Source organism: Ictalurus punctatus, chromosome 12, assembly GCF_001660625.3.
Source record: "Ictalurus punctatus breed USDA103 chromosome 12, Coco_2.0, whole genome shotgun sequence".
NCBI classification, from domain to species: domain Eukaryota; kingdom Metazoa; phylum Chordata; class Actinopteri; order Siluriformes; family Ictaluridae; genus Ictalurus; species Ictalurus punctatus.
In genome coordinates this window covers 5,604,755-5,623,097 of record NC_030427.2, presented here as the reverse complement: position 1 = coordinate 5,623,097, position 18,343 = coordinate 5,604,755, and the positions used below count along the sequence as shown (strand labels likewise).

The following is an 18,343-nucleotide window of genomic DNA, read 5'->3' as shown; positions in this document are numbered from 1 at the left end:
TATCTAAGCTCTGATAAATTTAAGGTTTCAGTGCACTGCAAAATGTGCGGGAGAGTGGTGCCATCTAGCAGCGGGAACACATCAAATCTGTTCCACCATCTGAAGCAGTTCCACCTGATAGAATATTCTGCGAGTCAGAATATGAGGCATCATAAAAGTTTAAGCCAACCTGTTCCTGAAATATCACCACCACCCCCATCCCCATCACCAGCTGTGTTAAAAGAGAAACCCGTGCAGCAAACACAGATGGCTGCATTCATGCCTTATGACAAACAGTCTAAACGTTATAAAGACATTGCTAAGGTTGTCACCAACTTTTGGCTAAGGACATGATGCCATTTAGTACGGTAGAAAACGTGAGCTTCAGGAAAATGATGTCAGTCATCGACCCCAGATACGAGCTCCCTGGCTGGAAATATTTTTCCCACATAGCTATTCCTACACTTTACGGTGAAGTTAGGGAAAAGGTGGAGGAGCAACTGAAGTCAGTGTCATATTTTGCGACCACAGCTGACCTGTGGTCAAGGCGAACCTGGGAACCATACTTGAGCCTGACAGTCCACTTTATTGACTAAGATTGGAAGCTTGTCAGCTTATGCCTCCAGACGGTTTACTTTCCTGAGGATCACACGGGCGAAGCAATTGCAGCCGGACTTACGGATGCGCTCGCCTCCTGGGGACTCAGCAAGGACCACCAGGTCTGCATCACCACAGATAGCGGGACCATTTTCATCAAAGCCGCTGAGTTGAACAGATTGACAAGGCAATGCTTCGGGCACCGATTGAACTCTGCTATTGGTAAGTTATACACAGTTAATATACATTTGAGTATTATGTTAAGTTATTTTGCTTATGGTATGAGGATATATTACTAAAATCAATGCAGTAACAAATAGGCAATACGCTTAACACAAAATAGGCCTAACCTAAATGTAGCTTATCAGTGCTTGTATGTTTTTGATAGCTATTTTTTTATTCTTTATATTTGTTTATATTATGTTTATATTCACACAATTTTATGCTTGCTATATGGTTGTTGCTTGCCATATCATAAGAATTTCATTGAGCATGTGTTATGTGCATTTGATTTGATAAATAAAACACATCAGTTGAGGTGCTCTGTGTTCTGTAGGCTATGACTATGGAGCCTTGCACTGCACTCTTAAGTTGCTGCTCCACTACTCATCATAAAGCTCCATACCAAACCCAGAGACTAGATATTACTTAGTACTTAGTTGGCCTATAGTTTTGATTAGGTGATTTCATTCCCCCAATTTAAGTGACCTTATAGGCTATTCATTTATTCTTTAGTCAAGACATACATATTTGTATGGAGGTGTATTACTGGCATGGAAACAGATTCTTACTTTGCCAAATCAGGTGTGAAATAAAAACAACAAAATGTACGTAAGCGGGAGAATTTGTTGTAAGAATAATATAAATAAACCAAATATTGTAGTTAAAATACAAATGAGAACTATATATTGCAATATTTTTTTCTCTCTCTGTCTACAGAGAAAGTTCATCAAGACAAGCGAGTGGACAGAGCAATTGGGGTCTGTAAAAAGGTGGTTGCTGCCTTCTCCTACTCCTGAAAGAAGAAACGGGACCTTGCAGCTGCTCAGGAGGAGTATCACTTGCCAAAGCACAAGCTCATCAGTGAAACCCCAACAAGATGTTGCTCCTGTCAAGATATGGTGAAGTGGGTTTTGGAGCAGAAAAGGGCCTTCACAGAGGTCCTGTCAAAGGACAAAAAGACCAGGTTGCTGGTTCCTACTTGGCAAGATGTGGAAGTTTTCGAGAGATGCAGCTCTAAGCCCGCTCCTTGAATTCACAAATGCCTTGTCCGGTGAGTCCTATGTCAGTGTGTCATTCCTAAAACCAGTGATGCACCTTTTCAACACCTCCATCTTGAAGGAAGCAGAGGATGACACAGACCTCACCAGGACCATAAAGACAACAGTGATGGCATACCTGAAGGAAAAGTATAATGACCCAGCCATGGATGATCTACTTGACATGGCATGCCTCGTTGACCCAAGATTTAAGCTTCAGTACACTCAGGAGGAGAAGAGAGAATACATCAAAGAGAAAGCTGTGTTGGAGTTGCTGAAAGGAGAGAGAGCTGTTGTGGTAAGGGAAGAGGAGTCCAGAGAAGAAGCTATGGGAGACACTTCTGCAGCTGTGACACCAGCCAAGAAAACAAAGCAGTCTCTGGCTAGCCTTTTTTCAAACAGGTCCACCACTACCAACAAAGAAGGCTTGAGTGTACAGCAGGCAGTTGAGAGCGAGCTCAGCAACTACCTTCTGTATCCAGATGCTGACAATGACTTAAATCCTTAGGATTGGTGAAAAGTATATCATAAGAACTTCCCCAGAGTAAGCCAACTAGCAAAACATTATTTGTGTATTCAAGCCACAAGCTCCCCCTCTGAGAGGGATTTTAGTACAGGTGGAAACATTGTCTCTAGATCCTGTCATAGGATGTCATCAACCCTCAACAATGTCCCTGCCCCAGCAACATGTGTTTTTGTTGTTGCTCACTCTTTTTTCTGTTTTCTGCAGCAACTCTGAGCACTTTTCATATTTTTCTATCCTGGCTGAAGCACTTTTATTTCAATCTATAAGAATAAGATAATCAGCCTTTCACATTTCTTGTTTGTATGAAGGTTAAATATAAATAAAAGGTGAACATTAATTTATTTGTCCCGTTTTTATTTCTAAAATATAAATATTAGTTTTTATAGGAGGAGGTTTCATAGACTCGACAAATTCATTTTACAGAAGTTTGAAGGTACAGACATCCGTTATGGGCGTCCTTGGCAGTTTTTCTGTGGATTTTATTGTTCATATCGATATCGGTATTATAGCGTATCGACCGAAATTAAGACATATATCGTGATGTACATTTTGGCCATATCGTCCAGCCGTAATCACAAGTAATGATCTGTTTTGATGAGAGGGAAGGAGCTGAAAGCTGTGTTGGACACTAGTAGCACCTACACTCATGCAAGAGAGCCTGTAGAGACAGCCAGGTGGAGAAGCTTCAGCGGTCAGTACTCACTCCCCTCAAAGGTTTGTCATGTATGATGGAAAGGTGTGTGCCATCAGCTATGCTTGGCATGGCATGGACTGTGAGGTGAGCATGTACATCATGAAAGACACCCACCTGGCATTTCCACTCAACTGGCCCCATACCACTTCCTTAGTGAATAAGGAATTATATCTTTGGCCGTACAGCTGTGGAAAAACCATAAAATCATCACTCATGACAACATCCCCATCAAAAGAAGAGCCTACAGAGTCTCACTTTTTAAAAAGAAATTAAAACCAGGTGGACCACATGCTCCAAGATGACATCATTGAGCCCTCTTTCTCTCCATGATCTTCCCCTGTGATCCTTGTGCTGAAACCTGACTGCACGTACAGGTTTTATGTGGACTACAGAAAGATGAACAGCAAGACCACCCCAGATGCTTATCCAATGCTCCTGATACATGACATCCTTGAATCACTCAAGGTGACTCCTGGTACAGCGCAATGGCTTTGCAATCTGAGTACTGGCAAGTGGAGATAAAGGAGGCGAGCAAAGAAAAGACAGCCTTTATAACCACCCGGGCCCTATACCGATTTAAATCCATGCCCTACAGACTCCAAAACACTGCTGTGACGTTGCAGAGGCTCCTGGAGAAAGTCTTGACAGAGCAGAGGTGATCCAATCCTTGGACCAATATATCAAGCACCTCATTGCTGTCTCGCATAAACTTACTCAAGCTAACCTGGCTTTAAACATGAAGAAATTACATTTCTTCAAACACCACCTGAAATTCTTAGGGCACATTGTCTCAGAGAAAGGTGTAGAAGTCGATGGGGACAAGATCCGAGCCGTCACAGATTTTCTGCCACCACACAATCTCATGGCACTGCAATGCTTCCTGGGCCTGGCTGAGTGGTACCCCAGTTCATCCCCCATTTTGCTGCTCCCCTAAACCATCTATAAAAAAAGGGAGGTAAATGAGAATGGACACCGAAGTGTCAGGCTAGTGTTGACACCCTTAAGCAGGCCCTACAAGATCCACAAGTTCTCGCCCAGCCTAATCTTCACCAACCGTTCCAGGTCCACATGGACATCAGCGACGTGGGACTGGGAGCCATCCAGACAGCATTCTGTGGAAGGAGAGAATATAGCTTATGTATCCAGAGCACTGCAAGGTGCAGAACTTAAATACTCCACTTCCGAAAAGGAGTGTTTAGTGGTGATCTGGGAAGTTGAAAAGTGGAGACACTACCTGGAAGGGACGGAATTTGAGGACTTCACCAACCATGCGGCACTCGCCTTTGGGTTCAACTGCCCTAAGACCTCATGTCTGACTTGATGGATTCTCAGATTGCAGCAGTTCATCTTCAAATTCCACCACTGAAAGGGATGTCTCAACCTAGGACCAGACACCTTGTCACGAGCCTATGATCCACTCAAAACAGACATCATACTCTGTTTATCCATTACTCACCCCAATTGTACATCCTTCATTCACCACACATTGGCTGAAATCTCACAAGCCCAACTCAACGATCCTACCATAACCCACCAGCACGGCCACATAAGGGCATCAGGATATACAGTATCTCACAAAAGTGAGTACACCCCTCACATTTTGGTAAATATTTGATTATATCTTTTCATGTGACAACACTGAAGAAATTACACTTTTCTACAATGTAGTGAGTGTACAGCTTGTGTAACAGTAAATTTGCTGTCCCCTCAAAATAACTCAACACACAGCCATTAATGTCTAAACCGCTGGTAACAAAAGTGAGTACACCCCTAAGTGAAAATGTCCAAATTGGGCCCAATTAGCCATTTCCCCTCCCTGGTGTCATGTGACTTGTTAGAGTTACAAGGTCTCAGGTGTGAATGGGGAGCAGGTGTGTTAAATTTGGTGTCATCGCCCTCACACTCCCTCATACTGGTCACTGGAAGTTCAACATGGCACCTCATGGCAAAGAACTCTCTGAGGATCTGAAAAAAAGAATTGTTGCTCTACATAAAGATGGCCTAGGCTATAAGAAGATTGCCAAGACCCTGACACTGAGCTGCAGCACGGTGGCCAAGACCATACAGCGGTTTAACAGGACAGGTTCCACTCAGAACAGGCCTCGCCATGGTCGACCAAAGAAGTTGAGTGCACCTTCTCAGCGTCATATCCAGAGGTTGTCTTTGGGAAATAGATGTATGAGTGCTGCCAGCATTGCAGCAGAGGTTGAAGGGGTGCGGTCAGCTTGTCAGTGCTCAGACCATACGCTGCACACTGCATCAAATTGGTCTGCATGGCTGTCGTCCCAGAAGGAAGCCTCTTCTAAAGATGATGCACAAGAAAGCCCGCAAACAGTTTGCTGAAGACAAACAGACTAAGGACATGGATTACTGCAATCATGTCCTGTGGTCTGATGAGACCAAGATAAACTAATTTGGTTCAGATGGTGTCAAGCGTGTGTGGCGGCAACCAGGTGAGGAGTACAAAGACAAGTGTGTCTTGCCTACAGGCAAGCATGGTGGTGGGAGTGTCATGGTCTTGGGCTGCATGAGTGCTGCCGGCACTGGGGAGTTACAGTTCATTGAGGGAACCATGAATGCCAACATGTACTGTGACATACTGAAGCAGAGCATGATCAGTATGCAGAATTCCAGCATGATAACAACCCCAAACACACCTCCAAGATGACCACTGCCTTGCTAAAGAAGCTGAGGGTGAAAGTAATGGACTGGCCAAGCATGTCTCCAGACCATAACCCTATTGAACATCTGTGGGGCATCCTCAAACGGAATTTTGGAGGAGCACAAGGTCTCTAACATCCACCAGCTCCATGATGTGATCATGGAGGAGTGGAAGAGGACTCCAGTGGCAAAATGTGAAGCTCTGGTGAACTCCATGCCCAAGAGGGTTAAGGCAGTGCTGGAAAATAATGGTGGCCACACAAAATATTGACACTTTGGGCCCAATTTGGACATTTTCACTTAGGGGTGTACTCACTTTTGTTACCAGCGGTTTAGACATTAATGGCTGTGTGTTGTTATTTTGAGGGGGCAGCAAATTTACACTGTTACACAAGCTGTACAGTCACTACTATACATTGTGGCAAAGTGTCATTTCACATGAAAAGATATAATCAAATATTTACAAAAATGTGAGGGGTGTACTCACTTTTATGAGATACTGTATATACACACACCTATATGCTGATTGATGTAATATGTGGTTTTAAGGTTACTGTTGTTATTGGGTGTTTCTCAAACGGAAGGCTGCATCCTAGTTAAGCTGCATATCTCGGCTGCCATGTTATTAAGCGTCGTCAAAGGCCATCTCAATTTGAAGGATCCTTGGAAGGCAACCTTTGTTTTGTGGCCTTCATTCAGCAGATTTTGAAGGATGTATCAGTGTATCCTTCGCATTCATCACTCACAATCCTTGGCACACAAGTTCCCCAAAGTTTGTTATGAAATGTAAGGCCAAAAATGTTTTTGGACATGAAGGCATTTATCAAAGGCAAAAGCTCTATATGGATGTATATTGAACAGCCCCTTTCTGACTTAAGAAAAAATTGTGAGAACCCCATAATAATATAACTATGCTCAGAGCATGGAGAGTTATTTGTCGCTCAGAAGGAAGGTCTAAACTAAATTCACCATTTACCTCAGTCATAAACAAACAGGTTTTTTTTTGTTTGTTTGTTTTTTAACTGGGAGTGACAGGTTTTAAGCTCTGGGCTGACTCAATAATGTCATTTCTCAAAGCAAGATTTAAAAAATTTTTGCAAATAAGGAATTATGAAAGACAACATTAGTCTGTAACTTGAGTAAGTCCCCTGTGGAAAAATTATTTTAAACACCCCTAAAATTGTCATGAGTACATTTTATAATACTCTGAAGGAATATTTGGCCTTGAACACAGCACTTGGAATTTAGATAGTATGGGAGAAGGAATTATCAATAACTATAAGTAAGGATGATTGGGATGATATCTGGAAATATGTTAAATCCATATCAGTATGTAATCACACTAAAGTAGTACAGTTCCAGATTTTGCATAGGACATATATCTCAGCCAGCTGCAGACAAGCTTTCAGTAATGCCCTTTCAGTATGCCTTAAATGTGAGAGACAGACTGGTATGCTCACCCATTGTCTGGTCCTATTATAAGCTGTAAATATACTGTTATGCTAGCATGGGCAATTGACAAAATGTTGGGAGTCAGTGTGGACTTAGAACCCTTGTCTTTGATCTTAGGCCTTCCTAGTAGAGCAGTAATATCTCCAAATAAAACAGGATTAAGTAGAGGAATTCTCTATAATTTTTTACCTGTATCTTTAATATTTTATTAATGTTATTAGCGGCCTTGTCATAAAGCAAGCAGCTACTTATTCTCAGTAGTTTGTTGAATTCATAATGGCAACACCCACATTATACCACATATACCACATTTAAATTTTTTACTCAAGCAGTTTTACCACTTGCTCAGGTCTTTTCTATTGATCAGTCAGTTAAATTAGGCTTTGTTCTATTGAAATTAAGGTACAAAATCAAATATGTCTTCTTTGTATATTGCATTGTATGAGAAAGCAAAATCATATTTGTGCACTTATAATACCTGATTTTTGCCCAAGCCTTATACAACTACAACTGTGTTTTGGAGGCAGTCTGATTATGGCCTGTTGTGTTCAGGTTCTGTTTGCTGCGGACACTCAAACAGTGTCAGAAGGTAAAGGAGGTGCTGATAGCAGCAGGGAAGGAGACCATATGGCACAGAAGAAGCAGGGATGAACCTGCACGCTACTGCACCATCTGTGAGGTGGGTTTGATTTGAGTTTTTTAGGGGTCCAAGCATCAGAGGTGCTGGAACCCTTTTTTTTTTTTTTTTTTTAAATTGTGTTTTTCTTTATTTTTATTCTCCTTCATATTATTATTATTATTATTATTATTATTATTAGTAGTAGTAGTAGTAGTATTACTATAAGCATGTAGTGCTAGAACCCTATTGGAATAAGATTCTTCTTCTTAGCCTGATTCCCAACTGAAACAAATCACGCAGACAAATTGTAAGTCCTACATATGTGAAGTAGTACTCTGTGCCTGAACCCAGGCAAGTGAGATGGGCCTAATGGTGGTGCTATAATCTGTTAACATTGTGGTCCTACACTCAAAATACGTTTTATTCCTTGGCTTAAGCTCTGGCCCTGGCCATTAATTACTGCCATGATGGATTTTTTCCTTTTTTGCAAATTTGAATAGTTTTTCAACCTAGTCCTAGGATTTTTGGCCTATCTTGGTACCCAGCAGCGTCTGAAACTCAGTAATTATTAAAAAAATATGTTGACATTTGTTAACAATATAGCTACCACATGTGAATTTATTCTAATTCTACTCAGATGTAAATCATGAGTGCTTGCATGGATTCACACGACACTCCAGAGCATATACAGGAAAGGTTTTGAGGTCATATGCACAGTTTTAGACATGGTCATACATAGCCCCAGACCTAAGGTCAAAACATAAGTTTTTTAGGAACCATAAAACCAATAAATGGATGTTTCTCAGGAATTGTAACTGAAATTTTAATCATTGCTGAATTACTTCAGAAACATGGCTGCCTTCAGACAGTCCACTTTCAGCAGGTTTTTCAAACAAACAGCATTGTAGACCTTATTGTAATTGTAAGAATTTTTCCTTCTTCTTCTTCTGCCTGAAAACAAATCTTGTAGAATAAACCATTTTTTCTAATTTGCATATGAGCATAATGTGCAAAATATACTTTTGCGAACTAGTCCTAGGATTTTTGGCAGTCTTCACAAATATGGTGTCAAACTACTCAGAAGAATGTGAAGCTCAATAATTATGAAAAACATATTGACATTTGTAAACAATATGGCCACACGTCTATTAATTCTAATAAGAATCAGCCTTAAAATCAGTTTGAAGTAATTTTACATTTTAAAAGCTCAGAGTTTGTTAGGGTGTTATGGGTGGTTGCTAGACTGTTTCCTGGGTGTTATGGGTGGTTGCTAGGGTGTTGCTAAGGTGTTATGGGTGGTTGCAAGGTGGTTGCTAGGGTGCTCTGGGTGGTTGCTATGGTATTGCTAGGATGTTATGGGTGGTTGCTAGGCTGTTGGTAGGGTGTTTTTGGTGGTTGCTAGGCTTTTATGGGTGGTTGCTAGGCAGTTTCTAGGGTGTTCCTAGACAGTTGCTAAGGAGTTCTGTGTGGTTGCTATGCAGTTTCTAGGGTGTTCTGGGTGGTTGCAAGGCAGTTGCTAAGGTACTTTGGGTGGTTGTTGGGCGCTTGATAAGGTGTTATGGGTGGTTGGTGGCAGTTGCTAGGGTGTTATGGGTGGTTGCTAGGCTGTTGCTAGGGTGTTATGGGTGGTGCTAGGCGGTTGTTAGGTTTTGATGGCAATTTAATTAGCTGGACAGACCGGATGCCAATACGTTTGGAGCGGGATAGATAGGGTGCCAATACTTTTAGCAATAGAGCGAGCGAGAGAAAGAGAGTCTCTGTTACAGGTACATTGACCGAGTGAGAGAGCAGAGGCTTCAGGCCGTGTGCACTCAGGTGTGTTTTGACAGTTGGAGCCAGGCTCTGAACGTTCCGTCAACGTAAGTGAATGGAAGTGTTTTGGAATTTTCGTCATCCGCAACAGGAATACTGGTAGTCCGACCAGTTTGGATAAATAGAGCCTGACCAGTGTGATCAGCCTGAAGGACTGTGCAGAGTTTGGTGGAAGTAGTTTGAAAGCTGAATGAGTTATAACAGTCAGAAATTTGTAATGCAAGTCAATGGGAATATTGGCCATTTTGAGCTTCTGTACCATGAATTCCGTAATTTCAATCACTTAGAAAAGTCATACCAACTCAAGTCAGAACAGGTCTCTGCCGAGTTTGACGCATGTAGCTTGAAAGCTCTGGGAGGAGTAGCAATTGAAAATTTTGGGTCTCAAAAGAAGAATAATAAGCTTATAAAGCAAAACATGTCAGGTAAAGGACCAGAGGAGACCTCAACAGTCAATGCACAGGTGTACTCTGAAATCTTGGACACTTTTTTCATTCCATCGTTAGAAAATAGTTTTTAAAGTAATTTTTCAGAATGATAATGCACCTTGCCACAGAGCAGAGAGTGTTAAATTCTGGTTCACTAAGTCACGGACTAAGAATACTGTTAGGATAAAGCAAATAACAGCTTCTATTATCCCCTTTTCCTCCGTCAGCTGATCAGTGTAAATTATTATTTTGTTTAAAGATCTTTTTTTTTTTTTTTTCCGTTTAGTACTTCCCTTCAGACGCTAAATAAGATAGTTACATGTCTCCCAGAAGACAAAATAATAACAATTTACACTGATCACCCTGTTCAAAAGTTTACACCCCCCTGGCTCTTAATGTATCGTGTTGCCTTCTTGAGTATCAGTGAATGTTTGCACCTTTTGTAATAGTCGTGTACGAGTCCCTTAGTTGTCCTCAGTGTGAAAAGATGGTTCTGAACATCATATAGCCATTGTTGTAAAGGGGTCAAATATGCAGAAGATGCTGGAAAAGCAAAGAATATGCAGGACCTGGAGGATTTTTCTGAAAAACAGTGGGCAGTTTAACTGCTCAGGACAAACAATGGACTCATGAACAACTATCACAAACAAAACATTCATGGATCATCCAGGTAAAGATACACAGTATTAAGAGTCAAGGGTATGTAAACTTTTGAACGGGGTAATTTTTATAAATTCCGCTATTATCTTGTCTTGTAGACTACATGTAAACATCTGTTATGTGAAATAGCTTATTCAAGATAGTACTAAATAGAAAACAACATGGGATTTTTATGATCCCTCTTATTTTCTTAACAGTATTACGATTTAGCAGATTCTACAATGGGTATGCAAACTTTTGGGCACAGCTATATATTCGCAAGGACTGGCCACTGGGGGAGATATTTACTAAGACTGCTCAGGGCTCTACAGTGCGACCATTTCACTCGCATTTGTGACTGAAATGTACTTTGTGCGACTGTGAAAATTATTTAGGCACACCGGTATGAGTGACCTGGTCGGAGATGTATAATACAATCGGAATAAAAGCTCCAAATGCAACTACACCGCGCAACAGTTATTTTCACATTGCTTTTCATCATCTCAGTCAACCGAACAAGTATGTAAATACTGCAAAGAAGCCATTATGATGACAAGAGTAACACAATACATCATCTGCTTCTCCCAACTTGCCGATCTCACAAACCGCCATCTTTTATTGATCCCTCAAAATGACCTGCACCTGCGACTGTGACGTGCTCGTGTAGCCACAGTGGTGTCGGGCACGAATAAATTAATAATAATGCTAATGCTACAAGGTGGGTTTTAATTCAGACTTCTTTATTAAATAATTCCTCACCAATCATAATTAAAAGTAGCAACTGCTTAGTCTGTAAACATAAAGTATGCTGCTGCTCTCCCTTCACCAACCCTAATAGACACTTAATTTAAGATCACGGTTGCCAAATATCACTAGAAAAGGCAACCCCAGTTTCCATGTTTTGAATTAATCCCCCCAAAAATGCAATATTATCAGCAGACATGGCAACACTGTACTGGGGGAACCGATCTAAAACGAACAACTGATAAACAAACAAACAAAACTAATAAAATGTAAAAACAGAAAATGTGCTTAGTTATAAATAAATCATTTAATATGAAAAACAGATATTATAATAACTTCATAAAATGTAAATAAAATGAGAAATGAAATGATGTTTAATTACTATGGGTTGCATTTAATATAAATTTGACATTATGCTTAGTAGGCTATCTCCTTAGAAGGCTATTAGCCTTCTTTTTCCTAATATGTATCATGCTAGTGTTAGTCTACTTTTAATTAGGACTCTTTACTGTTTAAGATATTTAAAAAAAATATTTTATGTTTATTTATCAATTAACCAACAGTATTTCTCATTGCTATTATTTTAATTCAATTAACAGTGACCATGAGCAGAGAGCTTACTTTTAACTGTTTATGACTGACCTCCTGATTAAAACTTAAGCAAAAAAAAATTGGTATTTGGATTGGTTTCGGTTGTAAAATTCCTGATCGGCGCATCCCTAATGAACACCATTAAACTAAAGCGATTTGGATCTGACGGGTAAATGAACTCACCCAATCACATCCTATATGAGATTATTCAGATATATACTCCATATATGCAGAGTAGCTTTGAGAACTGACTCCAGCCCAGAACCAAAAGTGTAGCTTTAAATATATTTAAGAGGAGCAGACTTCAAAGACTGAACATTGAGGTTTATTGTATTTGTTTACAAGGTGGAACAGGTTAATGGTTGTTGTTTTTTGCAAACAGTCTGTAAAATTAACTGAAAATATTACATTTAGTTTATCAGAAAGTAAATTAATTTGTCATGGCTCACACTATGTTCCTAAATTCTGTCATAATTGACAAGCTCAAGTTTTCTCATTTGCGTGTTATATTGTGGCACGTTAACATTTCCATCTCTAAAAAAATTCCCGTTTAGAAACCGTGTTCCTAAATTTTTGGAATTAGGAGCACAAGTGCTCCTAAAAAAAAATTGTTACCATAGAGCCCTCACAGGGTCCACGTGAAACCGTGTTCCTAAATTTTTGTAATTAGGAGTACAAGTGCTCCTAAAAAAAAATTGTTACCATAGAGCCCTCACAGGGTCCAGGTTTTTTTTTTTTTTTTTTTGGGGTGGGGGGTTCTTCTTCTCATTATTATTTTTCTCTCTACTTAAACTGATCGTGCAGACCAAACCATAGGTCCTACAGATATGCAACTTGGTCAGTACATGGTATTCCATCCTGCTACTCAGGCAAGAGAGATGAGCCAGATTGGCTTAATGGTGGCACTATTGTGACGCGTTTCATGTTTGGCTCATATCTCCAATGCCGTAAGTCGTACAGTGAAAATTCTTTTTGCTACGTATTCCTTGGGTTCTCCCAGGGGGAAAAGCCTCAAGAACCATTTAGCTTTGTTCACTTAGATTTTTTGCGAATTTGCATAATATGCAAAACCTACTTTTGAGAACTTGTCCTACGATTTTCTTCCTATCTTTGCAATTTGGGTGTCAAACTACTCAGCAGTGTGACCCTCAATAATTACTTTTGCAAGCGTATCATTTGTAAAAATATAGAGTGAAGCAAAAATTATGTATTTTTGTAGGCCAGCCCAGAAGTTAGCATCAACCTGGTTTCCTCAACAAAAACCAATAGGATTTTTCCATTGGCTTTTGGATTATTGCAGAAAGTATGCTCTGTGACCTACAAAAGTGTATGATTATTATAGGTTTTGTTCTTCAAGATAATCTTCAGAAATTTTTATGAATTTTGAAGCTTAAATACAATCGGCAGAAGTAAAACCCCTAAGAAACCGTCTGTTATTCAACAGCCATGTTTTCTTTTAAATATTCATCATTTTGGCAGTGCAGTGACATAAAATTATATACCAGACTACAATGTTAAATGTTTTGTTTTCGCTAGCTCACTTTACCCATTCTGTTACATGGTCAAATGTGGCACACAGAAATATGATGAAGCTCTTCCTCTTTCTATAATGGTGGTTGAGATCAAGCTGAAAGTTGCAATAACGCCATCCACTGGACTGGAGTATAACAGAGTATAAAGCATTTATAATTACAGTACAGTGCTGTGTGTTGCTTGGCAACCATTCCACTAAATGTTGCTGAAGAACCACAATGCTTGTCTGAAGAATGATTATTTGTTATCAATAAATTATTGCATTTTTGTTGCTTTGGGTTTATTTTATGAAACTTTCCAGGTACATGTATACATTTTAAACTTTAAATGTAAACTCTAACTTTAAATGTAAATTTTAAGCCACTGCATGTATGTACTGAAAAGGCTGCATCTGCTGAATAAAAATGAAAGTCTAACTTCTACAAACTTTATAGTCACTAGGACACACTGTGGCCACAACTGAAATATCATAACAATGGGCTTAAAGAGGACTCTATGAATAAAACTTGCAGATCTCCTCAACCGTTTTACATAGGAAGGTGACACATGCTAGGCTTTTTTCTTGCGTGTAAGAGTGAGAGATGGGAGTCTAAGTACATGTACACTCACCGAACACTTTAATAGGAACACGAGTACACCTACACATTCATGCAATTATCTAATCAGCCAATCATGTGGTAGCAGTGCAATGCGTAAAGTCATGAAGATATGGGCCAGCAGCTTCAAGTAATTTTCACATCAGTCATCAAAATGGGGAAAAAATGTGATCTCAGTGATTTTGACCATAACATGATTGTTTGTGCCAGAAGGGCTGGTTTGAGTATTTCATAAACTACGTGAAAATATTCATATTTTTGCCAGCAAAACCAAGCATATCAGTTTGGAAAATAAGGAGCAGAAATGAATTTATTTTCTAACTTGATTCTACTACTAAAACTATATAAAGTTGCCTTTTGTACAGTTTAGCCCACTCAAAATCACGATGATTTGCCTAACATGCAAAACCTACCTTTGTGAACTACTCATAGGATTTTGGGCTAATCTTTACAAAATTAATGTCAAACTACTCTGGAGAGTGTGAACCTAAGTAATTATCAAAAACATGTTGACATTTTAGAAACAGTATAGCCATTACATATGAAGCTATTCTAAGGAGGAGCTGGTTTACTCAAATAGCTATAATTAATGATTGGTCATATGTATTTGAATCAACACCAAAACAAAGTTCAGTACAAGGTTCTGAGGACATGTGCGAAGGTTTTGGTGTGGTCATACAAAGGGGGCAGAGTTTAGGTTCCAATAGCAGTTTCTCATGAACTGTAAGGCCAATCAACCTGGAATTTGGTAGGGTGCATCTATGTTCTAATCTGCACGTGTATTTTTCATGATCTCTAAATTACTGAAAATACATGGCCACCGTTGGCCATTTAGCAGATTTTAGCAGGCATTTGACAGTCATACGTTTTCATGGACAACAATAATCCAATATTAAGCTGATTAAGACAATACTCTGATTAAGAAACTACCATGTAAACAGCAATTTTTTATTACCTTAATCCGACTAAAGTCATACTTGAAGTAAACACAAATTGAATTAAGACATGCATTACAGGCATGTACACACCTTAATCACACTATTAACGTCATGTGGGAGTTTTCACCGCATTTTGCGGCAGGACACGATCACACATGGCAGTGCTCAACCATTTGATGGCAAACAAGAGAGCACAGCTGTGTCCGAAACCGCATATTTACCTACTATATAGTAGGTGAAATACATGTATCTCAGCTAATATATAGTAGGTAAGTATGCAGGTTCGGATGCAGCCCATGGCTTGAAGCAGTCGTTTATTAGCACGTATAGCATGACAAATAATTAACTGCACTTGAAGCTTTCGTAAAGTTAAAAATGAAACACCCAAAACTGTATACGGTACTGTAACAAAGACGAACTGTATGTTGATACGTGAAATTATGGAGGGAACGGCGGACAGTGTGGCGTGGGGACGTAATGACGTGTGCCATTAATCAATCTATGTTCTATAACCTTAAAACGGGAACATGAACGGAGTATTCTAAAAGTGACTCATGTAAACACCTTAATCACAATATTGTCTTATTCAGAATAAGGTCAATAACTAGATTATTGCTGTCCATGTAAGTTCGGTTTAAATAGTTTGAAGTTATGTTCAAATAGATGTTTCTTAGGAACCAAAAGTCCAATTGGGTTAAAATTTTGTGTGCTGCATTGATCTGCTAATCTTTAACTGTTTTTATCATCCCTGAAAAACCTGAGAAGTATGTTCATGTATGGGTTCTTTATTGTTCTGTGTACCTTGGCAAGAACTGCACACTGGGGGCACTTTTTTGCATGGAGTGCTTGGACCCAGCAGATTCTTTTTTTCTCTGATTCCTTGGATTCTCCCAAACAAAAAAGGCTCAGGAACAGATTAGCTCTGCACAGTTAGATTTTGAGCTAAATTGCATAACATGAAAAACCTACTTTTTTCAAACTAGTCCATTTTGACTTATCTTCAAAAGTTGGTGTCAAACTACTCAGCATTGTGGAAACCTCAGTATCTCAGTAAACCTCATGATCAAAAACATGTTGACATTTGTAAACATTATCGCCATCACATGACAATCAATTCTTATGAGGCGGAGCCTAATCTCCTCAAACAGCATCAACTTTTTGCTTGAAACCTGGGAGGTCAAAACAGGAAAATTGTATTCATATGCAAAGGTTGGTGCACAGCCATACATTGGGGCGTGGCTATGTTCAAATAACTTTTTTTGCATGAACCATAAGTTCTATTGAGCTGAAATTTGGTTTGGTGCATATACACTCACCATGCACTTTATTAGGAATACCTGCACATTCATGCAGTTAACTAATCAGACAATCATGGCAGCAGTGCAGTGCAAACAATCATGCAGAAACAGGTCAAGAGCTCCAGGAAGAAAAATTGTGATCTCTGTGACTTTGATTGTGGCATGGTTGTTGGTGCCAGATGGACTGGTTTGAGTACTTCAGAAACTGCTGGTCTCCTGGGATTTTCACACACAGCAGCCTCTCTTATGTTTTTGTGTATATCTTGTTTTTGTGTGTGCCTCATACTAAATAGTTTTACATATTCAAACGAAGTACAACATAAAATAAAGGCAACCTGAGTAGACACAAGTTTTTTTATTTATTTATTTATTTATTTATTTATTTTACTGAAGCAAAATGAAGTTACCCAACACCTATCACCCATGTGAAAATCTAATTGTTGCCCCATTAAACTTAAAATCTGGTTGTGCCATCTTTTGCAGCAATAACTGCAACCAGACACTTCCGATAACTGGAGATCAGTTTTTACTTACTTCTAGAACTAGGATTTACTCCTGTCCTTTGGATCATTGTCTTGCTGCATAATCCAGTTGCACTTGAGTTACAATTTACGGACTGAAGGCCGGACATTCTAGGATTTTCTGGTAGAGAGCAGAATTCATGTTTCCCGCAATTATTGCAAGCTGCTCAGGCCCTGAAACAGCAAAGCATCCCCACACCATCACACTTCCACCACCATGCTTGACCATAGGTATGATGTTTTTTGTGGAATTCGGTGTTTGGTTTATGACAGATGCAGATACGACAGTAACAGAACCTCTGCGTTCCAAACAGTTCCACTTTCGACTCCTCAGTCCACAGAGCATTCTCCCAAAAGGCTTGAGGATCATCAAGGTGTGTTTTGGCATTGATGCCATTTTTGCCCAGTATCTTTCTGATATTGGAGTCATGAACAGTGATATTTATTGATGCAATAGAGGCCTGTATGTCTTTTCATGTTGTCCTTGGCTCTTTTGTGACTTGCTGGATGAGTAGTCCTGTGCTCTTGGAGGAATTTTGGAAGGTCGGCCACTTCTGGGAAGGTTCTGGGAAGATGGTTACTGTGGATCTCTGGAGTCCCAGAGCCTTTGAAATAGCTTTTTAACCCTTCCTAGACTGATGTATTTCAATCACCGTCTTCCTCATCATTTCTGGAATTTCTTTCCATTTTGGTGTGTAACTGGGAAAGACCTTTAACCAACTTTATGCTGTTGAAAAAGTTCTATTTAAGTGTTGATTTGATTGAACAGGGCTTGCAGTAATTAGGCCTGGTTGCATCTAGTCCAGCTGAACCCAATTATGAATGAAGTTTAATAGATTTGTGGAATTAGTAACGACGGGGGCAAATACATTTTCACACAGGCCCAGTTGGTATTGGACAACTTTTTTCCTTTAATAAATAACACTATAATTTAAAAACTGTATTTTGTGTTTACTCAGGTTGCCTTTGTTTTATCTTAGATTTTGTTTTCATTTCTGAAACAATATTGTGTGAGATATACACAAAAACAGAAGAAATCAGAATGGGGCAAATACTTTTTCACAGCACTGTGTGCTGTTGTGTTTGTGTGTATGTATGTTTACCCAGTGTTGTCACTAGTCCAACCACCTTCATGAAAAACAATCAGGCTATATTAAATTTGTTTAATATACTGTAGATGCAACAGTCAATGTTAAACTAAATCTTGTGAAAAGACTGTTGATCCTGTTGTATACTGCATGTCAATTCACTCATGCGTTAACTGGCAGATCTTGGCCGTTCAATATGGCAAATGGCGACGAATTGCAGTATTCAGAAAACGTTGCCAATGAGGCATCTACGCATATACAGTAGTGCTTGAAAGTTTACCCACCCTTTAGAGTTTTCTATGTATCTGCATAAATATGACCTAAAACATAATCAGATTAGTCCTAAATTTATACAAAGAGAACCCAAT

General features: G+C 39.5%; 1 protein-coding gene across 6 annotated transcripts in view; it reads left to right on the top strand.

Annotated features, from left to right (window-relative positions):
• Positions 1-18,343, top strand: part of kdm6al (lysine (K)-specific demethylase 6A, like) — a 202,826-nt gene that overhangs the window by 170,661 nt on the left and 13,822 nt on the right. For all 6 annotated transcript variants that reach the window (XR_001814098.3, XR_008397601.1, XM_047158979.2 and 3 more), the window contains one exon: positions 7,721-7,847. Coding sequence is in view for 4 of the 6 variants with exons in the window: in XM_047158979.2 (XP_047014935.1) it covers positions 7,721-7,847 (127 nt within the window). In the remaining 2 variants the exon portion in view is untranslated. The remainder of the gene's footprint in view (positions 1-7,720; positions 7,848-18,343) is intronic.